At 40.6% G+C, this 23685-nt stretch overlaps 1 protein-coding gene and 1 long non-coding RNA gene across 2 annotated transcripts in view; one reads left to right on the top strand and one right to left on the bottom strand.

Moving 5' to 3' along the window:
- REV3L (REV3 like, DNA directed polymerase zeta catalytic subunit) overlaps positions 1-634 on the bottom strand; it is a 118472-nt gene extending 117838 nt beyond the window's left edge. Inside the window, exon 1 of the mRNA XM_082047715.1 lies at positions 389-634. Coding sequence (XP_081903841.1) covers positions 389-527 — 139 coding nt within the window. The 5' untranslated portion in view covers positions 528-634. The remainder of the gene's footprint in view (positions 1-388) is intronic.
- A 122-nt stretch (positions 635-756) lies between these two features.
- LOC309437368 overlaps positions 757-23685 on the top strand; it is a 35345-nt gene continuing 12416 nt past the window's right edge. Inside the window, exon 1 of the long non-coding RNA XR_014183537.1 lies at positions 757-1320. This is a non-coding gene — a long non-coding RNA (uncharacterized lncRNA). The remainder of the gene's footprint in view (positions 1321-23685) is intronic.

The following is a 23685-nucleotide window of genomic DNA, read 5'->3' as shown; positions in this document are numbered from 1 at the left end:
CGGGCCCTCCGCCCTGGCCCGCACCTGCAGCCCAGCCCCGCGGCACCCACCGCCACCGGCCGCGCAAGAGGGAGAGCAGGGGCGCGGCGGGACACGACACGACACCTCATCCCATAGCGGCGTCTGCCAGGTTTCCCCACGGAGACACCCGGGGCAGCTCTCCTCCTCGCTGGGGGCCGGCTGGGCCCGGCGCGCTCCGTCGCTGCCGCCGCTGGCAGGTGAGACGCGCCGCAGCGGCGGGTGGGGAGAAGGGGGGCGCGACCCAGCCACAAAGAGCAGGAGCTGCCGCCGCCTGCGCCGCGGCGGCGGGGGGAGCAGCGGCGGGCCCGGCGCCAACCGGACCCGCGCCGCAGCGGGGCCGTCGGCGGCAGCGACGGGGGTCCCTTACCTGCAGGGGTGGCGCCGAAGACTCTCACGACGGGCACCCGCCTGGTCGGGGCCTCTCGGAAGTGGGACTGGCAGGGGTCCAGGCCGGGCAGCGGGCTGCCCATGTAGTAGTCGGCAGTCACGATCCGCACTGAGAACATGTTGTTCGCCGCCGCCGCCGAGGCACGCACTGAGGGAGGGAGCGAGCGAGCGCGGAGCCCGCACGGCTCCCCCCGCCGCAGCGCGCGAGCGCAGCCCCCCGCCTGCCTCTCCCCGCCCGCCCGCCCGCCGGCGCGCGCACAGCCTTGCACACAGGCGCGCGCACAGCCTCGCACGCGCCTTCTCTGTCTATCGCTGCTCGCTCGCTCTTCCCCCCGCCGCCGCCTCCCCCCTCCTGCTGCTGCTGCTGCTCCTCCGGGCGCGTGCGCGGCCGCGCGCGCTCGGCCGGGTGTCCCGCGGGCTCTAGAGCCCGGCCGGCCGCGAGCGCCTCACGGACAGCGCGGGCCCGTCCTCCCGCAGCAGCACGAACACCTCGGCGGCGGCTCCCCGGCCCCGGGCTGCAGCTGTTGTTGCCATGATGATGATGTCACGGACGCAACCATTGGGGGAAGGGGGAGGTGGACGGGTCGTGTGCTTGCGGGGGGGGCGCAGCGAGGGAGGTGTCACTACGCAGCACATACACCCACCTCCCCTTCTGCCTTACGGGTGGGCTTAGCAAACGGGGCGCGAGTGTGCGTGGGAGTGGGGGAAGTCTTTCCAGTGCTTACCACCCTCCCGGGGGGGGGGGGCTCGGTGACTCGGCGATCGGCCGGGCGGGCTGGGGTGCGGCTGCGGAATTCCGAGCCGCGGATGGGGCGGGTTGGGGTGAGGACGAGAGGGAGTACTGCTGGGACACGATGGGGTTAAGCTGTGTCGGCCGCCATTTTGGACGCCGAGCCGCCTCGCTGCGGAAAGGTGAGTCTCCGCACGCTGCGGGGCCTAACGAAAACTGAAAAATGTGGGCGGCCGGGAAGGGGGCGAGGAGGGAGACGGGAAAACCTTCTGCTGTCGTTACTCACGGGGCCGCGGGAGGGGGGCGGGGGAGGGGGAGTAGCGGAACCGCTCAGGTAGCGCTTCCGCTGAAGTCGGCGCCCTCTTTGGTTGTAACGGTCCCTGCGCGCGGCTTGCGGCGGAAGCGGGGGGCGAGGCCTGTGGAAGGGCGGCGGCGGTTGGTGCCGTTGCCGAGCGCGCGGGTGGCGGCGGGGTGGGGCCGGGCGCGCAGCGGCGGGGGCTGGGCTCGGCGTGTTCGCAGCCTTCCCGCCGCTCCTCCGGGCCGCTCAGCCCCGTGACAACGGCCTCCTCTTCCCCCTTCACTCGCCACCGGCCGCCCCCGTCTCCATGGTTGCCCCTTACCTTCCTGCGACCCGGGAATAAAGGTCGGGCTGGGCGCTGCCCTGTAAAGAAGCGGCCTCCTGTCATACCGCGGTGCGGAAGCCGCAACCTCGGGCCTTCTCCGGCTGGGGAGGGGCGGCCCGAGCCTGGGGTCAGGCTCTCTGCTTCTTGAACCCTGGCAAAAGTGGGCGAGACAACCCCTAGGGAACCTGCGTTAATCGGGGGGGAAGCGAGTCCTGAGAGCGAGGTGCCTCCCTGCCCACTGTTATTAATTTGGGTAAAATTTACGGGGATTTAGGTTTGTCTTATTGGGTCCTTGGGACCTTAAGATAGCTTATTTTGCATTTTACAGCTCTCTTGTGCAGGTTTTCATTTAAAATGATAGCCAAAACCTTGAGCTGGGATTCCTGTTGCAGTTTCTTTGTCTCAGAGCTGAGTTTGTGGGGAAAAAAAACACACCAAATACCTAAACTAAAGAATTGCCAGTGTGGAAGATCAGCCTATAAAAAAGCCAAATATTCTAACATATACTTAGAATTATATTGTTACATATGCGTGCAAGACTGGATGATATGAAACAAACTTACAAATCAATAAAATCTGACAAAAGTCCAATATGTAAAACATATGTTTCACATTTTACTTACATATGTTTTGGTTTTAGATTTAAACAAAAGACAGGTCAGGCAGTTGCTACCCTTCATTTTTTCATTGTAATGAACAGGAAGCTTGCCTGTCTACTCAAGGATAACTGGTTTCCTATTCTTTCTTTCTAAGTGGTTTATTTTCTCTAGCTCGCTTCTGTTTTCTTCCTTAAACTTATTTTTGTGCAAGTAGAAAAAAGGTCAAACTACCTAGAAATCTCACGTCACAGAAGTAGTTGAAATAGGGTTGAAACCCAAACTGTTTCCACTGTATCTAAAGAATAACTGAGCTACAAGTTAGATTTTTTGACAGGTATTTACATTTGCAAGGCTAATATTTGGGAAACCTTTGGGACTGCAAGAATACTTTCATGAATACTTAAATTTCACAAAGGCTAATAAATCTCTAGAAAGTTGCTGGTTAAGCGTGGTAACAAATAGCATTTCTGACTCATTTGAATACGTTTTGTACTGCCGTTTAACTAATACTTTTCCCTCATTTTCCATAGGACTTTGGTAGAGACACTATTCTGTTCTTGTGTTACTCCATTCTGTGCTCTGTGGTCTTACTGTTCACATGATCGTCTAACTTCCTGAGCATTGTATCTTCCCACCATTTATTTCACCAATGGCTTAATGTCTTTGAACATTGGCGAATGTGCTCTGTTGCCCCTTCCTGCATGAGGTTAAGATACTACAACATCAGCTGTCTGCTTCCCTGCTAGGGGATGCCCATCCACTACAATAATATTCTGTTGTCATATCCATAGGCAGTAGAGTATGATGTGTATCTGCACCTCAGCTGGGTTGCTGTATGGTCCAAAACATTTAAGCTGCTGGAGGATTCTGTCTTCTGAACGAGTGTGGTGCTTGAGATGTAGGCCTAAGTTTGTATCTGGTAGCCCTGCTGAAGAGAAAGCAATTGCTCAGATAGAATAGTCTAGATAGCTGGAATAACTAACTGTTTAGAAGCATAAAGCAGGATTCCCTAAAGCACGTCATTCAGAGTCTTCTATTTCATTATTATTTTTTATGTTGTTTATTATATCAGAGAGAAGTGTGCTTGATCCAAGTGGTCTTATAGTCATGTAGACGTTTATATGGAACTCGCATGCTTTCTGAGCTGTACCTTTTCAGTTTCCCTTCATTTCTTAGAGTGCGCTTCTGCTTTCATATTTTTCTTGCAGTCAAGTCAAGAAGTTAGTCTGTAAGGTCGCACCAAGCTAAGAGTATCTTTTCAGAAAAGTTTGGAGTCAGCATTGTCACAGAAGGTCCCCTACCATCCTCATGTCAGTGCAAGCATTTGAGTAGCTGCATAATCAACTGGATTCAGAATCTGATCTAGGTAAACGTGATCCAGCTAAAAAACCATGGGTTAGTTTTAACTTAGATCAGGTCCCTGATCTGTCTCATTTTGTAGGTATGTGAAAGCCTGTGTTTGCACAGCAGAGGAGACAGTGCAGGGTCTGTGTTTGAGCAGCAGGAAGAAAGAGAGAACACTTCTTTCAGCAGTCTTGGCTTGTGGTAGCTTAAATTGATCACTAGTTTAAGTTGCTGAAGTCTAAAGGTCAGTTTAACCCTTATAGTAGATGACAGACACAAAGCCTGTTTCTGGATTTCCTACATTTCAGCTTGTAGGTCAGGGTTTGTCTTTAGCACTTGTTTTATTTGTTCGTGCCCACATGTCTGTGCATCTACTATATATAAATTTTCTTGTAGTTTATCCTTTATTACCTGAAAATGCCGACATCCTGTGATGTCAATAATTGCAAAAGGAGACATCATGGTTAGAGAGCATTACCACCCATTTTCCCTGGTATCTCCAAACTCTGTATGTACTCTCTTTAAGGTTTCATCCAGTTTTCTGTTCTAAAGCAAGTCACCTCCTTTCTCTGTTCCTCCAGTTGCTAAGCAGCAGCTGTTCTCCCCATTAGCCAGCTATGTATTTGCATGAAAATAATCAACCTTGAATACATAACTACTTCTAATCATGCACAGTTAAACAGCTCAAATAAAAATTTGAGCATTAATAGTATTAGTTATTACTGTAACTGATGACTGTCTTAAAAATTAGAATTTTCCTGTAGAGTAAAATCAATATAATTTTGCCTTTTTTTAACTAAATGCACATCATTTTTTTTCTTTCTCTTAATCTTTACTATGTACTAACTTAAATGAAAATGGTCACACAATGACCATTGGCAGCTCACGAAAATATTTAAATGCAAATATGAGTAGACACAATCATTTAGCAACTAAACATGATGGAGGGCAGGGAAAAGCCACATTTTTCAAATAGCTAGCTATAATAGCAGAATGCAACAGAATATGATGGCAGAAGTTTAGACTATCACAGAGAGAGTACATCTTAAATTTAAAACTGACTTCTGTATCTTTGTTAGAGTTCCTCTTGATTTTGAGGATGTTCAGTATTTCTGAGATCTTTGCTCTGAAATCTTGGAGTAGTCTTTCGGTCTGGAGATGCCCTGGATTTATCCAAACTATATTTCAGAATGAGGGCTGAGTAAGGTCCACACATCCTCAGGTGTTGATTTTTCACGTTACAGAAACATGGTTTCTGCAGAGAGAAAACCTGGCCAGATGAATCAGGAGTAATATGTGGTCCACCCAGTTGGTATCCTTACCTAGACAGTCAGATTTTCTACTTTACGCAGGAATTGTATTTCCTGGTGTGCCCCATGGACTAAGTGAACGAAAAAAGACAGAATCTTCAGACTAAAATATTTGGTGCTATGCTGTGTAACTTTGGACTGCCAAGCTTGTGCATACTTTGCCATACTGTGATATGTAAGAATCTGTATTCTCATGATAGGCTCTGAGGTTCCCTAAACACTCAGAGCAAGGCATAAGTCCTCTTAGTCCACAGAAGTGAGTACATTGGATGAGAAGGATTCTACAAATGCTGAGAAAGTATAAACTGAATATTCTTCTGCCCAAAGGAGTAAAGCTGAAGTCTTCTCTCGGGATTCTCAGTTGGGAATTTTCTGCTAGAGTTAGGCACCTAAGCAAGTACAACCTTTATCTTATTTGGGAGGTGAAAGAACAGGGAAAGATAGCTCATGCTTCCAAGTTGAGCAGATCTGGTATTTGAAAACAGATCCACATTTCACGCATGAGTGCCTTAACAGCACGTTAATGGATGAACTAATACACCTATGCAAAATATTAGGAAAGATTAATTTCTGGTGTTCTTTCATGTTTTAAGATTGCTTATTAGACCAGACATCATAGGCAAGGTATTCAGGAGGGTTCCTCATATGAGAGTTGTGGCAAGCCTTGCTTATACTCCAGGTAGTTAGGACCACTTGTGCCAGAATTTGAGGCAGCAATTGCATGTGCCCATCATACCAGTGAAGTCAAATACCATCTGAATTTTATCTTAACTTGTAGGATACCAAACTGGCTTAGAGTGCCACTTAGGCTGGCAAATTCATTTGTGGAGATAACTGTGCTTTGGACATAATGCTTAAGATATTAATGAGATGTTTTTATTAATTTTTCTTTCCAGTTCTCAGTGAATAGATACAGGCTAGGCAATAGGCTCTGAAGTGTAATGGAGTCAGGTTCTATCAAAACCAGGGCAGTCACACATTTAATCAATGGCCTTACACCAACGGTGTCTTACCACTAGAAAGCTGATGAGAAAACTAACCTAGGTCTCACTTATGAAAATACTAGATGTATCAAAGCAGTCTTTAGCAGAGGCACTCGTTAAACCTGTCAGGCCAAGAATCATGCCATATGATTGGAAAGTAACAAATGTGTTTGAAGGAGAGCCCAAGGAAGTACCACGTGCTACTGTTGCAGTATGTGGAACATAGGAAACAAAAGGTTAAGCAAAGGCATAGAAATAAAAAGCACTAATAGTATTGAGCATTAATAGTATTAGTTATCACTGTAACTGATGACTGTCTTAAAATTTAGAATTTTCCTGTAGAGTAAAATCAATGTAATTTTGCCTTTTTTTAACTAAATGCACATCATTTTTTTTTTTTTTTTTGGCTAGTAGAGGTGGATTTTGTTGGGGTAAATGGGTATTTTTTTTATAAAATAATTAATTTATTGGTGAAGGAAATGAAGATTTAATCTGTACTTTATAAAAAGATTCAATATAGTGCCATATGAGAAATGAGTAGCATGCGTAATGTAAAGAATTGCTAGTGGGAAGTGACAGTGGATTGTGTTGAAAGAAGGACAATAAAACTGGAAATTGGCTACAGGTGGAGTCCACCCATTTAATGTCTTCAGCGTAGTCATGTTTAGCATATAAATAAAAGTTGCTGGTAACCTTACGTTTGGAGGAGGGAGAACAGGCATATCATATAGGAAGAATAGTGTGGTTTAGACTGGAATAATGATAATGTCATAATATCTTGCATATGAAAAGCTAGATTTTGCACTTTGGAATTGCTAAGAATTTTTTCCTCTGAACGAGAATGTCAGAAATGACAGAAGATCTGGGAGTCAGAATAGTATGAATCTACCCCCCATCATGGGGTCTAAAAGATAAGTACAATCATAAACTGCATGAAGTGGGTTATCAAAGCAAGTGATATATCAATGTGATTATACAAGATCATGGACATACCTTATCTGGACTATTTTTTCAGTTGTCATCGAGATTAGATATCAACTGGAAATTAGCTGGCCATGAAAGAAGGTTTCTAAGCAATGGAGCAATGAATTGTTTCTCTCAGTGAAATCAGCAGGGCAGAGCATTTTAGAAAGCTTAATATGGAGGTCGATGAGGTGATGAACAGGGTTATGTATGATGTTTGCTGGTTATTGCGCATGACTGCACCTGATGATCAAAATTCTAGAAGAATTTGCATGTAGTTCCCTGGACATCTCAATAGCGGGTTCCTCTAATCAATGCAGACAATTTAGCCGTTAGGATAAATGACTTTTTTATCATCATTGTACAAAATGTATTGTATACCATGGATATGGTATAGCTTTCTGTTTCAGAAAACCTTGACTGTAGCATCAAATGCGACCCTGTTACAACACGTATTGTGACCTCATGTATATCTTTATATCTATAAATGAGTTGTTTAAAAAATCTATAAATTCACATGCATAATGTTTAAATGAAAATGCAAAGCCACTCTTGACCTTTTTTGTTTTCTGGGTTGTATTTGCATTTAGCAACTTATATTTCAAATAAAAGTTATTGAATTTTTAGTTTGTTTCAAAAGTGACAAATTTTTTTCCAACATTTTCAGGTCTTGTCATTGCCTTGTATCAGAAAAACCTACCAGTGAACGTGTATACAGGAAAATGCATAAGTATTCAAGAAAATTATATAAACTGGAATTTAAAAATGAATAAAGAATTACATGTGTGACAATGTAGAACTATACCACTTTTTAAAAATTGAAAAAATGTATTTAATTGAAAAGCAGCATACGCATAATGTAAGAAAATGGTCAGTAAACACTCTAATTTTAGTTCTAAATATGGAATTCCTGATCTGTTCTGTGCTGACAGACTTTACATGTCTAGAAGGGACCGAGGTTCCCTCCTATGTCTGGAAAATGACCTATTGTCAAGAGCAAAATACTTATATGATTGCATAAGGAATTAAGTTTAGTATGAAAAGAACACATACATTGTTAAGGAACAGTTAACAGCGTAGTAATAACTGAAGTTTAGTGATTGGATGTAAGACAATGAGAATTTTGTGGAAGAAACTTGGTTATGATGAACTGATAAAGTCTTAGATAACTGAGGAATGGTGCTAGAGCAGTTTTTATGAGTGGCATTGCTGAATCAGTGTAATTAAAAAAAACCCTGTCTAGTGCTTGGGTCTAATGACTATAAAAGTTGGATATGGACTTAAAAGACAAAACTGTGTGTAATGACACATAATATTTGAACATTAATACTGTTTGTACGAGTGGTATGTTCGAGAGTTAGAGTTACTGGCAGGTAGTGACATACAAAGGGGAAAATGGTTGAGTGATTGAATAGCTTTTGTTGTAAAAATAAAAGTAATTGGTTTGTTTTTACAACAGAGCTGCCAGTTGAGGCTGCATGTGATTGATCCTTCCATCATCTTCCCAGGAGAAAGCATATGTAACTGGGTGGGGTTTATTAACTCAAAGTGTATTTGATTTATATGTACACATATCTACACATGTGCATATCTCTATCAAACTCTGAATTTTTTTTCCATACAGTGCAGCTCAGGTAAATGGTTGTAAGAACTGTTTTTAGAGAGGCAAGCAAAAAATAATTTTCCATATTCTAGTTCTGATGCATAGTTGAAGCATTTAGCTGAAACTCTCCGTTGAGAAATATGTCTGATATGAAGAGTTAGCCCAAATGGTTCAAATAGTAAGTAAATAAAAAGATTTCTTCATGGAAAGTTTTCAAGTACTGTAACTGCTAAAAGCCCTATCAGTCTCCTATAACTTCTGTAGCCAAATATACATGAGTTTGTGGTTACTATTTGAATTTTTATTGTTCTAAAATGTAAAATGTGTTTCTGTGAATGAATCACAGAAATGGGGCTGGATGGTAAGTGGTGAAATCCATTTAATTTTAGATGGTGTATTTTTTTCTGCCATGGAGTCTGACTTATGGGAGGCATTCCTCATTCATGCATCAGACAAAGTGAAAGAAGCATTATTCCAATATGTAGATCACAGACAGCCATCTGTTATCTAAACAGAGAGAGAAGTGTCACCATAAGAGTAAACTTAAAATGTTTTGGGAGTAAATTAGAGATAGCAGAGCTCCATTAAATGCTTTGTCCATTTCTGTCAGTATTGGTCCCTGTAATATATGAATGTGTACTGCAGTTTCAGATGCCTACTATTTTTTTTCTATTAGGACACTTGCATATAGTTTAGAATTCAGTATATGTTTCCTGTATTATCTGAATCTTTCAGTTCCTAATTAAATATGTATATATAACTTTTTGTTGCTTCCAATAGTTATTTTTCTTCCCTTGAAATAATTTTCTGGGACAAACTGAATGTTAAGAAAAAAGCATTCTGAACTTCTTACTTGCTTACCTTGAGCAAGTAAGGTAACACTTGTATAGTTTTGTAACATTTCCTTTTGAGTCTTTCCAGATCCCAAAGAATTTATGTTATTTTTATATTAATTCCATCCAATTTGCAGAGATCTTTTTCGTAATATGCCTAGAGCTCTTTGGTGAATTCCAGGTGTGGTTGCAAAGAACATGGATGAAGAGTTCATGGTTTATTTCCAGACAGAGTTTTTTACTTTATTTCAGGCATCCGTATGACCTCCATGTATCGGGCAGAATTAATTACTTAGAGTAATAATGTTTGGTGCATCAAGAGGCTTGAAGGACTTTGTTGACTGTTTACAAATAAAGTGTTCTACAGTCTGCCCTACAGCTCTGCATAGAGAAACTGTAACCTTCCTGCTCCAGGATACAGTGCTTCCAAGTATGCAAGTCAAATCTAAATTAGTCTCTTTGTTGGTACCGTATTACAAATCTATTTGTAGTTTCTGCTTGCTTGTTATGCTTAGATCCTTTACAAATATTATGCCTCTGGGGTATTTGCATCCTGTTGAATATATTCCATAATCTGTTCCAGAATATTTCTCTCAGTCTCTTCCGTAGAAGTAGCTTGCCTTTTTTTTTTTTTTTTTTTTTTTTTGTACTCAGTTTCATTTTACTGTTTCCTGGCTGCATTTTAGCCACACTAAATTACTCTGAGGTATCTCAATGTCTTCAAAGTTGTCCATGTTGTGGCCTCTTAGGGGTTAAAGAAGATGTCAAATAAAACAAGGCCTCACAACAATTCCTGTGGCACCACATATATACACAGGTTGCTATTTGTCCTTTATCCTAGGATTCTTTGCTGTCAGTTTTAAGTTTTATCTTGAGTCTTGCTATTTTCACTTTTTTCCTTAGGCCTCAGAATTTTTACACAGTCCTTGTGTCCTTGTACCTCTCATTCAGCATTGTAATCTATCCAACACATTCTGAGTGATTTTTGAGGTTTCATGAGAGTACCAAATGCTTTCCCAAAATTGAGGTATGTGATATCTGAAGATTTCCATTGGACTGTGTATTCTGTTCTGGCTTTTGGGGAAAGTGTTGTTTGTTTTATTGTAAGCTAAATATTACCTGGTGTTCTGTTGTCCTTTAAGGCTAATATTTTCAGGCTTGCTTGGCCTGAAATTAAGTTTAGTGTAGTTTAGAATTTCAAAGGTAGTGCTCTTATATATGTGTTTAAAAAATTAATCTTATGACTGCTGAATCCTAGTTTCGAAAATGTTCACTTACTGAGCACTTTTTGCTGGTGTTCTTTTTTGCTCAGTTCTTGCATTGAGGGCACTTCTCAACTTTTTTAAGGGTTTGCTTCTTCCAATGCCAATATATAAACAGGAGGCGAGGAGCGGGAAGATTGGTGTCTTCATAAAATGCAGAAAGCCACAGAATACCATAGAACTATTTACTAGGTATATTATATTTCGCTAGCAATTATTAACATTTTATTTCAGTGTGACATCCATCAGTAAAACACAGTTGTACTTTCTCTTTCCAAAATCAAAACACATATAAAGATGAAAATACTGGTATATATGTTAATTAATAATACTGTATTTCTGTAAGTGCACTTTACAGACTCTCAGTGCAGTGAACAAAGAAGACATTGCTAGGCATATGGCACATGGAAAAAAGGCAATGCAAACAGTGGTATACAGGTAATCCCAAAACGAGATTACTGTAGCTGAAGTTCATCCGTAATATGGTCTTCCTAGATATATATTCTGTTTATAAATGCTTCTCTGGCTGCTTGAGATGATTATGATAATGATGGAAGGAGGATCCCGGTAATTACAGGCCTGTTAGATTCACTGGGTAAAGAACTGGCTGGGTGGCTGGGCTCAAAAAGTTGTGGTGAATGGAGTCAAATCCAGTGTGTGGCTGGTCATGAGTGGTGTGCCCTGGGGCTCAGTATTTGGGCCAGTTCTGTTTAATCTCTTTATTGATGATCTGAATGAGGTGATCGGGTGCACTCTCATTAAGTTTGCAGACAACAAGAAGTTGGGTGGCAGTGTTGCGTAGGATGGCCATACAGAGGGTTCTGGACCAGCTGGACTGTTGGGCTGAGGCCAATTGCATGAGTTTTAACAAGGCCAAGTGCCGGGTCCTGCACTTGGGTCACAACAACCCCATGCAGTGCTACAGGCTCGGGGAAGAGTGGCAGAAGGGCTGCTTGATGGAAAAGGACCTGAGGATGTTGATCAACAGCTGACTGAACATGAGCCAGCAGTGTGCCCAGGTGGCCAAAAGGCCACCAGCATCCTGGCTTGCATCAGAACTAGTGTGGCCAGCAGGACTAAAGAAGTGATTGTCCTGCTGTACTCAGCACTAATGAGGCCCCACCTTGAACACTGTGTTCAGTTTTGGGCCCCTCACTACAGCAAAGACATTGAGGTACTGGAGAGAGTTCAGAGAAGGGCAACAAAGCTGGTAGGGGGTCTTGGGCACAAGTCTGATGAAGGACCTGGAACTGTTTAGCCTGGAGGAGACTGAGGGGAGACCTTACTGCTTTCTACAACTACCTGAAAGGAGATTGTAGCGAGGTGGGTGGTGGTCTCTTCTCCAAAGTAACAAGTGATAGAATGAGAGAAATTGACCTCAAGTTGCGTCAGTGAAGGCTCAGATTGGATATTAGGAAAAAATTCCTCACAGAAAGGGTTGTGAAGTGTTGGAACAGCCTGCCCAGGGAAGTGGTTGAGTCACAATCCCTGAAGGTGTTTAAAAGACATGTAGATGAGGTTCTTAGCAACATGGTTTAGTGCCAGAGTTAGGTTATGGCTGGGCTCGATGATCTTGAGGGTCTCTTCTAACCAAAATGATTCTATTATTATTAATGAAAATAATAATAATAATTACCAATTCTATTAGTATCTACTAAAGGATGACACTAAAAATGCAGGCCCCATCAGCATACCAATTTACCTCAACAATTTTGGAGTCTTGCAGATGAAATTAATTTTGTTACCAGTAGATTGATAATTTTGTATCTCAAAGCATGAGATAAGTAAAGTTGGAGATATGAACTTGGGAAGAAAACAAATTTACAGAGTAGATCTGCTAATCTAACATAATATGTTAATTGAAGTTAGGGAAGATTGAAAGGGAAGGCACTGTGATTCTCTTTCCAGATTCTTGGGAGGAACATTGTCTGTGTTGCTTACAGACTCTTAGTCAAGTACAGAAATTGGATACATTCTCTCTGGAAGCTGTGCACTTAAGTGACTGAGACTGGATTCTGTTATAATGTGGTGCATATTTCCTGCTGTCTCTTGAGTAATCTTGCAGCTGCTTTAGTAAGAAAATCAGTGATACTTGTTTTCCTCCAAAAGCAGGAACTTGATGACTTGGCTAATAAGATTAAACAACACTGCCCCCCAAATCTGCAAAGTATTAAGTACTGCCATATTGCAATCTCTCCACCCACTGCACCTTCACCTTCATTTTCATATGCTATTTTTAATCCTATTTTGTGGAAACAGTGTTTTGCATAGTTGTTTTTCTGAGGACAGGACTTAGGCTTTTGACCTATTTCATTCTTTTTCTCTAATAATTAAGTGATATGTTTGCATCGGGACCATGCTTTTTTCAAAGAAAATAATTGTTAAAAGTACTAATACATGTGGAAAAATAGGAAATTATTATGCTGTAAAAAATAACTTTGAAAGAGTCTCTGATTGTTCAGAGAGGGAAAAGAGTCTTCCAAGAAGTGGTCACATTCTCACACTCAGCTTTAAACACATTCCTTATCTTTAAAAGGAAACAGAAGAGAATCAGTCAGTAAATCAAATGTAGTTGTGAGCTTGTCTGCAAAACCATATCATTCTGAAATAAGGCATTAGGACTGGATTTTTGAAACAAGAATTGTCAGTGCCAAGACCTCTTGTGCTTTGAGAAAAATGGATATGTCTTTCTTTAGACAATACCTTTCCTGCATCTCCTGATTGTTTTTCTTCATCATTGTCTAAAGATAGCATTTGTGGTGGCTATTCTGGGTGAATCTTTAGGCACACATTAAAAACCAGACTGTATTTTTGCACTGTAATGAATAAGCTTTTAAAATCACTTTATTTTTTTAATATATATTTGTTTGAAAAGGAAATTGGATTTATTAACAAAAAACTCTTCACATTTTCTTTGTTGTTGCTGGAGGAAGAAAATACATATTTTAGAGACCACATGTTTCAGCTACAATTTTTTAAACCTGTTTTGTGATAAAGATTTAGCTACTAGTAACCTGAGTTTCTCTCTATTGCTCCAGCACAAGATTACTAGCCAGTTCCCTAATTTCTTCTTTTTCCTGTGTGCCACAGGATTGCTTTGTGCCTGGAGTACTTCAGAATTGCTTCTTTTAGACAAAACAAATCAACATCCATGCTTTTTAAGCTCATGCAGAGTAACTTTCTCTTTTATCACACTTTTTAATTTAAAAAATGCTAGTAGTTTCATAGTTCTGTTTAGAAGTAAATTTTGCTCAGATAAAGACAAAATACAACAGTAGTTGCCAAAAGGTATAAAGTGCGCTACCTGGAAACATGTCCTTTATTTGTCATGTTCTGACAGAAAAGGAGACAAATGAGCATGTTAGAGGCACAGCGTTTCTGTAAATATTGTATTTTTGTTAGCATAGTTTATTTCTATGTTCCTAATAAAACCCAAACTTTTTAAGCTTACTTGAACTTAGGAGTGTATAGAATGAGAACACTGCTGCATCTAAGGTTTAAAAATTCCACATGATTTGACGTGAACTGTGTTGTGACAGTAGAATTCGTAAGTTCCTCCTTGGCTTCTCTGTAATGTTCCTTGCCATATATTACATCTATACTGTGGAAAAAAAAAAAGGGGCTAAAGAGAGACCGCTGTGTCCCTCTGCCTCCAAATACTGTCGCCTGAGCAGTGTGGCAGCACTGGTTGAGATGTACCAGTTGTTGTAGGCCTGTACTGCCACACGGCATGCAGGCAGCTTAACAGCCTGGGTCATGAGCAGCCTGGGGTTCAAGCTTATCCTTGGCACCATTTTACTAAGCGGTACAGGCAAAGCAGCAGTATCTCAGGTAAGGTTTTTTAAATGTGCCGATTTGCCAAATTCAGAACAAGACCTTTAGGGGTATTCAGTTCCACTGATTAATTTCTTTTCTAAGTGCTTCAAATACATTAATTAGTTTCCATAATGCCCAAATAAATTAGTAGTAAGGGCACTTACCTAAAGAGTCTCTAGGCCCTGCGCTTAGTACTATGTATGCAGGCTATATAATTGCTATTTAATGAAAAGAACATAAACAGGCCTAAGAGATTAAAGCTTCCTTATTCTTTTTGGCCTCTTAAGTCTTCTATTCCTCAGCATGGGTTGGCAAAAACACAAGCTAGATGTAAGAGGCGCTTTACATGCAACCACCTGCTGATAGGGGCACTCTCCTAGGAGACAGGAGAAGCTGGTTTAGTGTCCTTCAAGCAGTGGAAAGGCTAAAATCCAATCTACTATTGCCCCTTCAGCTGCTATTGAATAATACAGTGTCTTAACCCCTCTGCTGCTACGTAAGAGTGTGCAACAAAGGTGTGTCCCAAAGGGTAGGGAGATATCCGCAACCTCTGCCAAGACTTAGCTCTAGAAAAGCTCTTAGGCAGCAGATGTAAATTTGTGCCTGATGTACCTAAATTTTGCCAAGGAGTCAGATTGAACAGCAATAAATGGCCTTCTATAACCTGCCATCTGAGCTATCTTATGTCTGTGGTCCAAACTATTAAGAATACAGGAGTTCTGGTGCGTTTCTGTCACCAGGTACTGCTGTTGGAGGACTGAACTCTCTAGCTCTATATATTCACCCATCTTCATCAGTCGGGTGGAGTGCTACTTTGTGAGAAGAGCAATGTTCTGTACACCATTCACATGGGCATAAATGGCTACACAAAGGACAAAGTTCTAAAGAATTAGGTCAGTAGGTTTTATATCTAATTAGGCCCCTAATCCTACAAAGCACTTACAGATTTTGCATTAATATATGCTCATTGTGTCTTAAATGGAACTACTCATTTGAGTGAAGTTATGGGTGTAATTGCATGCAGGATCAGATCTGGGCAATCACATTTTACCTTATTATTCATACTGTAGCACTGTAACAAATCAGATATCTCTGATGTTACCCCTTGCCCAGTCAAGGTGGAGGGGTACCTGAAACTGAATATGTTTCTATGTAATGGCTTGCACTCCATTTCCATGCCTATCCAAATCAAGCACTTATACAAAGGCACATCATAGAGATTATTTTAACTGTTAAGAGAGTCATAAGGCATAGGTTTTCAATGCAGAAGGTCATGAGGCTGCAGTTTCACTGGCTTATGTGCTGTATTTGCATAGACAGATATTGAGACAGTTAATGGTAGTGCAGAATGCTTTAATGATTTTCATTTGCATCAAGCTGTTCTCACCTCTTAGGAACGTAATGGATAAATAAAAGAGGCCCTTTGTTTGCTCTTCATGAAAGTTACCAGTGATTAAGTGGTGCTGAGGGAACAGACTCATGCTCTCCTGTTAAAAAAAACAACAACAAAAAAAACCCAACAACAACAAAGCTGTCCATCAAAGCTGACTTCAAAGTGACCTGCTTCATTTTTATTTAAAATGGCACTTGAATAATTTTATTTTAATGATATGCACATTTCCTAACTCAAAACACAGAACTGGTCGCTTCTAACTGAAAATATAGAAATAGTTATTACATCAGACACAAAATACTCATCATTTATTAGGGTACTCTTTATAGTGTTGAATTACAAACAAAGCTATATACACTTAGATCAATATTTCTTCCAGATGGATTCCGTGGTCACTTTTATTATTAAAAGTTATTTCCAGAATGTAGTTGTGGGCAAATTGATATTTTTGCACTATACTATGGTGTTTCATAAGAAAGCCTGTGACAGAGAAAATCTCATCGTGATTCCTTAAGGTGCTCTTTCTAAGTTTTATTCTTAGAGATAGAGTCTCCATGTGGAAGATTTCTCCAAACCTTCGTGGAATATGGCATATTCTCATAAAGTTGTAGAAACTTCCACTCTGTTTCGGTCTCTTGCAGCTCAGCATCAGCTTCTTGCGCTCCTCTGCCATGCATCAGCTCAAAAGCCCCTTCTTGAAAAGGGCTGAAAGGAAGTTAGCACAGGCTCTGGCTGTGTTATTTTCTGAAGGATTTCACGTGCAGTTCAGTCTCTTTCAGCATAATCCTGAAAAAAAAATCTGAGTGGTCTTCATGGCCCTTTGAGAATAAAGCTCTGTTCTTAAATACCTTAGTGTCATAATGATCATGCTTAAATTTTTGTACATGTCGTGTACCCATTGCCCTGATTTAAGCATTGGCACCTCAGTGGCAGTATTTTTTAATTATATTTTTCTAAATGTGTTGAAATTTCAACTTTATGTGTCACATTGAGAAGCACAGCCATATCCATTGAGAAGCAAGACACTCCATATCCCAAATACCCAAATTTCAGTAGTCTCCATTTAGGGTATAAGGGTACAATGTCGCTGATAGCAGCCAGGCTGAACAGACTTGCAAGTACTTGGGTCTTTTGTTTTCAGTTAATAACTTCCAGTCCTTCCAGTTTCTAACCTCCTGCCTTTGAGATAGTGATCTTGAGTACTTCTTGTGGCATTCAGCTTCTCTTTCTCAAGGCTGTGTCATTTAAATCAAGATACAGAACTTGACTTCATGTATTTGGAATACCTTCCATTTTCACAGAATGAATAGGATATTTGGGGAACACAAAGTATGCAAATTCAGACCTGCTGAATACATAATTTTGATGGCCCTTCTGTTTTGTATTGGCTTTGTAATTTGTCCAGTGCTTGACTGAGGGCTAATTAAATTACTGAATTTACAATAAGAGTATATTAGTCCATCGTTCCCTTCACTGATTTTAATTCCTTACTCCTCCAGTTAATTTTCTTTTAAATCTGCCTTTGTGTTCTCAGTGTGGCAGAAAAAGGACTGGTCAACAGCCTGAATACAGGGGCAGCTGGGTGAAATTTCTGTCTGCAATCAATCTCCTCACTGCAGGAGGAGCACTGGATATCCTTACATGTACAATAAACATGACTGAATTCAGTGATTACTGCCTGACCAGCATAACAATTCGTTAGTGATTTATGGCCGGTTGGGAGAGAAAGAGTTTAGGATTACATCTACGAAGAGATCTGTGCATGTGAGAATATGATTATCTTGGGTTAGGAATAAAAGGCCTGTTTGGAGGTATGTGTAGTTTCAGTGCATAATAAGATGCAAAGTGTCTTCACACATGGAAATAAGATCCATTACTGATGTTTTTCAGTACATGTAGACAAAAATGTATTTTACATGTATTATAAGTGTAGGTTTTTTACATTTTCTGTGTTTACAGCCTCACAATGGCGCTGACCATCTTAATCTTGGTTTTTAGTCATACGCTTATATGCAACACATGGAAATGTAACTCACTAAGTACATATGACTAAGGAGATATTTCAGAAACAAATCCCAGAAGTGAAGGTGAAGCATTGTAGCTGATTTGGACAGAATTACAGCAACTCCTTGCCGTAGTGGGAAGACTTTGTTCAAACCCAAAAATGTTCTTATGGTTTTAATTGAGTGGCAGAAAATTACTTCTGTGTGGTCATCTGTGCTAAGAGATTCTTTAAAACCAAGATTTTCCATTTTTCCTTGTTTATTTCTTTTTTGGCTAGTAGTTGTCTGCATGAATTGGATTAATAAACTATGATTCTGAGGAGGATAAAATGTTTTCTGGAGAATTTGATCCAGATGTATATTACTGTTTCAATAAATATATTTCAAGTATTTAGACTGAAGAAGAGGGGGAGGGGGAGGTTTTATCTTCTTTTTTTTTTTTTTTTTTTTTTTTTTTTTTAAATAATATCTTGGTTAACTTGAAAGCAGCCAAATTCTTGCTGTGTAAAACTCCAGGAAAGTCAATAGTATTTCAGCAGGGATTCATGTGGCCCTTGGGTTTTGGACTGTGTCATATTGCAAGCTCCTAAAATAAGACCGTTTAGAAAGCTACAGGCTTCCCATCTTTTTGTCTGGAAAAGTTATAAAATGGAACAGGCAGGCTTTTCACTGAGCTGCTGAGAATGCAGTTCTGGCTATGCAATCAGGACTAAATAAGGAGCAAGATTTGCACTAAAAATAGAAATGGAGGCTGATCCAACTGTAGCGTGAGTTATAATCCTTACACAGCAAAGGGCTGGTAGGTTCAACTGAGGACACTCAGTTACAGAGAATCAAATAAACTTTATCTCCTGCTCCTGAAAAGCCACCATACCCCAGCTGCTCTAACCAGATTTTCACCAGTCAGCAGAACTGTTAATCATTCCTTCAAATTATTTAATGTTATTTCAGATTCAGATTTTTTTGTAAGGGAGAGGATTATATTTGCCACATAGTAAGAGGGAAATGTGGGTTGGGCTTATGTGACTGTGTTTGAAGAGCATTGGGGGAAAATGACACAGAGGGATTTACTGCACTTTCTTAATGTCTGGATAAATATTATACATCCTTAGCACTCCTTTGAGCACTAAGCTAACATGCCTGCTGACATTACGTGACTCAGGTGGGCACACTGAGCCTTTTTGGGTATCTGGGCAGGCCTGGTACCTTGTCACAGACTCTGCAGGTCACAAAGTGTGCTTCGGGGGAAGTTATTCCACTTGTTTCAAGAACAAAGTACAGAATAGTGTAGGTCATTCCTGCCCCCTCCCCTTTGTTGGTCAAATAATTCAGAAAATGTGTATCTTATATTTTGTATTTCCTTTCAACTATCACATGCCTCATAAACCAAAACTTGCTTAGGGAGTTCGAACATATCCTTTGATATAGAAAAGATTATGTGATTGCTTATTTATTGTTAGGAACATTTGACTTAAATATTTGGATTACCTGAGCACAGCCAGCTACAGCTATATTCTGTTTGCTTTCTTTGCCTGTTGCTGTGTCTCTTCAGGCAATGAAACAGCAAGCAGGAACAAATCTTGTTACTCTGATCTTAAAAATGAGAGATTCTGTACAGACCAGTAATTCATAATATAATTTCAATGTCTTTAAATGGGATTACATATGAAAAATACCAAAATTAGTAGACACCAAATCGATCTCTTCTACTACTTAAATGTTAAAAATATTTTTATTAAATTTTATTTTTCAATGAGCTGCAGAATTTGTTACTCAAAATGCACGTTGTTCACGTACCTCTTGCCTGTTAATCACAGGAGTAGCTCAGTCAGATTGGAAGACAGTGGATGAGAAACATTTGGGTCATTTGACACATGGGAAAGCTTGGACAGCAGTGGGAGCGTGTGGAAGATCACCAAAAGACAGAGGTCATCAAACTTGAACAGGCCAAGAACAAAGCAAATAAAATATGCAGTGACAGTGAGACACTAATCAATTATTTGGTTGCATTTTCCTTCCTTACCTCCCTCCCCACCACAGTATGAACTACAATATTCACTGTTCCCATACTCCTATCCCGGCACCCATATCTTGTCCCTTCCACATCCCATACTGAATGTGCAGCTGAGCAGAAGCTGTGGGCAGCTGCCTCATAGAATGGCGAGCTGATTGACACCATCTCGGTGGCGGGGAGGCAGCAGCCTCCAGATCCAGCTGAATTCAGACACCTTTTTTTTTTGTGTGTTGTTGTTGTATTCTCATTACTTGTGCTTGTATTTGAAGATGTGTGTTTTCGGGGGAAATAAGGAGTATGTGCAGTCCGGGAGGCATAGAGAAGGGATGATGATTGATAATTGCTGTGAGTGCTGAATGGTGAAATATGTGTACCATCATGTTTTGCTTGCATTCAAATTAATTAATTAATTGATTCAATTAGTTAATTCATTTACTGACTTAAGCTAAATCTTTATAAGACTATATAGGGCTTTGCATTAGTTTAACTACGGGCTACGCACACCCAGGTTTTGTATACCTTTAGATATTACTCTTTGGAACAAATAATTTGGTGTCGTAAAAGTAACACAAGCCTGCAGTGCAGATAAAAGTAGTTTTACTGAATTCATTAAAATAAGCTAAATGCTTGTATCAGCTTAATGTTTACAATTAAAAAAATCACACCAAATCCAACAAAGAATTGTAAAAATTATATAGGGAAAGAGAAAAATCATTTTAATAATATATTTTAGGTGACTGAAGATTGTACAAAGAGGACATGGCATTACTTGAACTTACAGTTTCAGTTCAGGTAGAGGCCTACTTGAACGTCATAGCAGTTTACAGTGAGTTTGGTTCTAGATTAGAATACAGTGGTGGTGAAATATGCAGTATAACTGAAGTGTTAAGAGAGAACTCCAAAGCTTAATACGAACATGTGTGCAATTCTACCTTAGCTGCCTTTTCACTGTTGATTTTGAAAGTAGTGAAAATGTGGACTAATTCTGTGGGTCCTTGCACATGTAGAATGAATGAATTCAAATTAAGAAATTTTTTCTCAAAGAGGACTTGTTTGTTTTTTATCAGAGCCCTTTCAAAGTACAAGGGAAGATCACAGCTGTTCTTTTCATTCACATGTAGTCTAATAAAACAAACAACATATGTATGGGGCATGAGAGTTTAACACTCAGAACACAGGGATTTGTATATGACTTTGAAAACTGTAAATAACAAATTCTGCTGAACCTTTATCCTACCCCCAACAACCTGATTTGTTAGAAAATATTTGTGTTGGAATTGAGTTTTTCATGTGTTACATTGTTCAAAAAAAAAACCCTCTCACCAAATGCAAGATAGCAAGGTCCACATTTACATTCTCAGCCTTAATTCCAATTGTTATAGGTTTTCTAGATTTACATAATTGCTACATTTGCATAATCACTTAAGACCTTGATCTGTACTCCAATGAAAGAAGACCTGAAACCTTGCTGAAAATCACACTTACCCACATTTTATACTGCAAGCATACAGCACTGACCTCAGATATGGGCGCATCACCTTTTCTTTAGAGGATGATGGCATCTGAGTGCCTGAGTGAGCCTGGCGGGTCAGTACACTGGCATGCTAGTGCTCACAAGCAGTCTGTTGGTGGACAATAATGTTATCTGGAGTGGATAGGGCTTGGGGAGAGGGGCTATAGAATATACCATGCTTACTTTTGGTCTAGAATACTTTTTGTTCCAGTGTAGACATAGCTGTGGTGGTCTCATTTAGCCTGGGAGATGAAACTTCTAAATACTGCGGATTAAAAAACAAACCCCAAATTCATCACTCACTTTCTTACAAGTCAAGCGGGAAAAGATTAGCTGAGTATTTCACAAATACAAATAAAATCATCCCTCTATTTTTTTTGTTGGAGACAATGAGCTACAGAAATGCATCAATTTGCACATTGTCATGAGGAAATTTGCTTTTGAATCAGACATTGAACTTCGCTTTGACTTCCTTAAACCACAGAATCTTTACCTCTCATTTTATTCTAAAAATACCGTCAATTCAGGGGAATTATGCTTGCTAGATTGAAACACTAGAAAGCAGATTAATATTTCAGTGAAGAATAGGTGGTTGCTATTCTGTTATATGATTGTAGCAAAGATGAATTTCCTGTAGGAAATGGGTAACTCACAGGATATAGCTTAGATCTTGTCACCACACAGGTCATGACAGAAAGTTATTGTCATCTGGTAGTTTTTGGATGGCGTCTTTACAGTTAAGCCAGACCCTTAAACCAGTTTCCAGTGGACAATTACGTAAACCAGAAAAGCCATCATAATTGTTAGCAATCTTCTTACATGACTTCTTGTCAATAGTGTGAGAATGTGGCATTACTCTCTGTAAATTATGGCACTTGCATAAAATCTTGTTTGTGTTGTGCTTAATCTGCAAAATAGCTGGGTAAAAGATTTCAGCAGACACTTCTTCAAAACACAGACAGGAAATCAAAAACATTTGAAGGTGTCTTGAATTATCCTGAATGGGTGTCTTCACAGCACAGGTCAACAAGACAATCATTTCTGTGTTCCAGGGGCAGCTGTTTCCTTTTATACTTACCTGTCAGTCCTTCTAATTCCCAGAGTGCCTGGCAAAATCAAGTAAGACTCAGCAAAATTAACCTTTTTAATCTCCACTTGCCAAAAGAGTCCTGGATTCCAGATATCCTGAATAGAATATCTGCAGAACTTACAGACTACCTGCATTTCAAGCCACCAAACAAAGGAATGGTTTGATATCTGTACTTCAAGTTGTTCCCTCTCACAGTGTGCATGCTGGATGGTTGTTCTCCCACCTCGGACTAGAACCTGTGTCTGGACCCATCAGCTCCCAGGAATCCCTATCCTTGACAAAAACTTTATGCCCTTGATGACTTCTGTCAGCTAGGATGACCTCCTGGAGGCCATCACTTCAGTGACAATGGTGAGGGAGAACTACAGCTGATCTCTCTCCTCTAAATGGGTACAGAGCATGTAATGGGATGCTCCAGTTTTTACCAGTCATGGTTGCCAAGCTTCATCTGAACTAGAAAATTCATGTTTCTGTATTCTTCCTTCAAACCACACATTCTGGGAGACAGAGTCATCTTTCCATACTTGGGATGTAACATGTACCCTCTTAACTACAAAAAGTGAAATATTTTAAGATATTCACTTGACTTTTCTGGCCTAGTTATATTCCAGACTGCAAGTCTGTTTTAAGATTGTTGTGGCAATGCCAGGTAAACCTTTAGATCATCTGCTGTCAGAGCAGCATCTGCTCTGGCAATTTCACCAAGAAAATTATTTATCTTTAAAACATCTACAGAGCATTGACCTGAAGCTCTACCTTCCCAATTCAACAGATGTTATGTGGGGTATATTAACAACTCTTGATGGGACACAACATAAAGCGTTCCAACCACAACCTCCCAAGAATCTGAGTCTGCCATGGAAAAAAACTAATGATTGCTATTGAGTACACTGGGATGGAAATATGGATGTGTATATACACTGCTAGGAGGAGAACAGAAGGTGAGTTACCTGTCAGTAATGGATCAGTGCTAGATGTGTGCATATCCCACACAGCCCCCATTTTCTTTTCGTTATACTCCTGCACACTTGGGATTCTCATACACATAAGGTGCATTGAGTGTGCTATTGCTCAGATTAAAATCTAAAGGAGCCTCAAGGCTTGCATTTGCTATATAGGTATACCAGGCCCCACAGTCCCGTAAGCGAATGTGCACCAGTAGCAGATATGCACATACGCCTCTCATCAGACTCCTGTT

Source organism: Streptopelia decaocto, assembly GCF_964273445.1.
Source record: "Streptopelia decaocto genome assembly, chromosome: 3".
In the NCBI taxonomy this organism is placed as follows: domain Eukaryota; kingdom Metazoa; phylum Chordata; class Aves; order Columbiformes; family Columbidae; genus Streptopelia; species Streptopelia decaocto.
The sequence above is the reverse complement of the archived record's forward strand: the minus strand, read 5'-3'. Positions and strand labels throughout refer to the sequence as shown.